The sequence below is a fragment of the Sphaeroforma arctica genome, assembly GCF_001186125.1.
Source record: "Sphaeroforma arctica JP610 unplaced genomic scaffold supercont1.4672, whole genome shotgun sequence".
NCBI lineage: Eukaryota > Ichthyosporea > Ichthyophonida > Sphaeroforma > Sphaeroforma arctica.
In genome coordinates this window covers 1-2,339 of record NW_014035886.1, presented here as the reverse complement: position 1 = coordinate 2,339, position 2,339 = coordinate 1, and the positions used below count along the sequence as shown (strand labels likewise).

General features: G+C 41.0%; 1 protein-coding gene across 1 annotated transcript; it reads right to left on the bottom strand.

The window, feature by feature from the left end:
• Positions 1-1,290: 1,290 nt before the first annotated feature.
• SARC_14473 (hypothetical protein) lies at positions 1,291-1,552 on the bottom strand (the record flags this gene model as incomplete). Its single annotated transcript, XM_014291392.1, has 1 exon — positions 1,291-1,552. A coding segment is annotated over exon 1 (225 nt), but the record flags the coding sequence as incomplete, so codon positions are not given.
• Between the last annotated feature and the right edge of the window lie 787 nt (positions 1,553-2,339).

Sequence of the window (2,339 nt, the reverse complement as noted above, 5' to 3'; positions counted from 1 at the left end):
ATATATATAAATAATCGCTGATACGGGTTGATTCATCGACAGAAACGTTAACCAGAAAAATATGTATATATATACAAAATAACATATGTATGCGTTAACATACAGACACATAGTGACGCTTGTGCCAGTTGATATCATACGCACGAACGAACCCAGATAGAAATAAATACATACACCAAAAGGCATACAGATATACATGATAACACATATAAACGTATTGAATCGCTTGGTTGTCATGAAATACACACAATCGCATTTAAATCAAAGTTCAGCTACTGGGCGTGGGTGTGGGCGTGGTATATATATGGTCGTATGAAGGTACACATCTCTTCTGGCGTCTTTTTCAACCATACTCGCGAAAGGTTATTTATAGATATCGACCGGGACAGGAACCAAGAGTACGCCCCAAAACGTTGTGGCTCATAAACACTCAGCAGAAAAAGCACATCTGGCTCTCGTCTTTATATGGTACCTGCAATAGTCACCTGCGTTGCTATGGCAACATGTCTTTATACTAACCACCAAGGGTAGCACGTGAACATGTACGATGAAACACACACACACGCGTATACTGTATAAGGTGCTTGCAATAGTCGCCTGCGTTGTTATGGCAACATGTCTGTATATCAGCCACCAAGTGAAATACGTGCATATGTACGATGTTACACACACACACAACACACATGCGTACACTCGATATAACTCGTGCGGTAACCTGTGTGTACATATGATTCCAAAACACGCACATCATATCGCATTGCATAGAAGATATATATTTGGATGGGCTCAAGTAGCTTACACGCGCAGCATGCCTAAACATTTGTTGCCAAATAGCACGCATGTTCATCTGACATCAAAATACTCGGAATGTACTACATTACAATATTTTAAAAAGTAGGATATAGATGTACATAACACAATAGTTTACAATACCTTATAAGTAAGATATAGATATAGATACACACAATACATTGGTTTACAATACCTTATAAGTAACATATAGATACTCACATGGGAATCGGTGTCTCAATATACCTCCATGAAACACATGTCGTACGGAGCTTTGGCCCTGACGTGTTGTGATGATTAGCCCCGTTATTACCTCAAAGCTATCTGCTGCACGTACACCCCCCCCCTCGAAAGTGCTGCCATCGAATAGCATCAGTTAATATAAACCCAATACATTGCATCACAATCAATGTACACACAATACATTGTACCCCAATGCACAAGAACCTCGCACCTACACGTAACTTAAGGTTACTCACAGCACGCACTTCCTAAATGTACCTCTTTCGGCAGTCCTGCCTCTATGGCCGCTTGGCGTACGGGGTTTTGACCCTGGCCCGCAGTTATAACTTCAGAGACGTCTGCTGTATCTACCGAGCACCTCTGAAGGGCTTCTCTTATCACAGCTGCGCCTAATGTCTTGGCCGGAACTGTATTATACGCCCCCTGGAACGATCCCACTGGTGTGCGACGTGCTGACACGATGACGACGTCTGATGGAGACATGCTTATGGTTGTGTAGCTATATGTTTAGGGAATAAACCTCGGGAGATGAAAGACACTCGTACATTGGTATATCGCATGTTTATATGTACCATACACTCTATAGTAGAGTATTGTACTGCATATACTAATACATGCAGACGTAAATGGGTAAGAAGAAACAAACAAAGTGAAGACTGAAGAGCAGGATTATTCATACGTCACTATGACGGTTCAAATCTAAGGCAAAGTATATTTTGCCACAGATATTTTTTTTGCCACAGATAGAACGTCATCACTTTTTAGAGCACATGCATGTCTCGCAGAATCGACTATCGAGATTTTCTGTCGAGACTTCAATGAGCAATCCTTCTATTGCTAATAATACTAATACAGAGTGCCTACCATCTGCAAATAACACGACACGCACGTATTACCAGCACTTAGAGTTTGCTTGTTATACGTCTGCGTGTGTTTAGGCAGTGTCTGTAGTATAGTACAGCTGTATTACAACCTCTCCGATAAATCGACACCACCACCACCAGTTCATTAGCTATTTCAGGCTATTACGCAATACGTGCTACGCGTCAGAGGAGACTTGTTTACACAATTTATCAGACATGGAGACGTATGAGGTGCGTGTGTCGTTGAACGGTCTTAAGATGAAAGTACTTTACTTTTGATCAAAGTATGGGATGCAGCACGAGTGAATTTAGTACTGTTTCCTCAGTGGTTGCAAAGAAGAACTGCGTACACACTGCTACTATGTACATTGCTACTGAGTGTTTACTAGTGTGTTTTAGTGATATATATATATATGCACACACACACACATATATATATATACA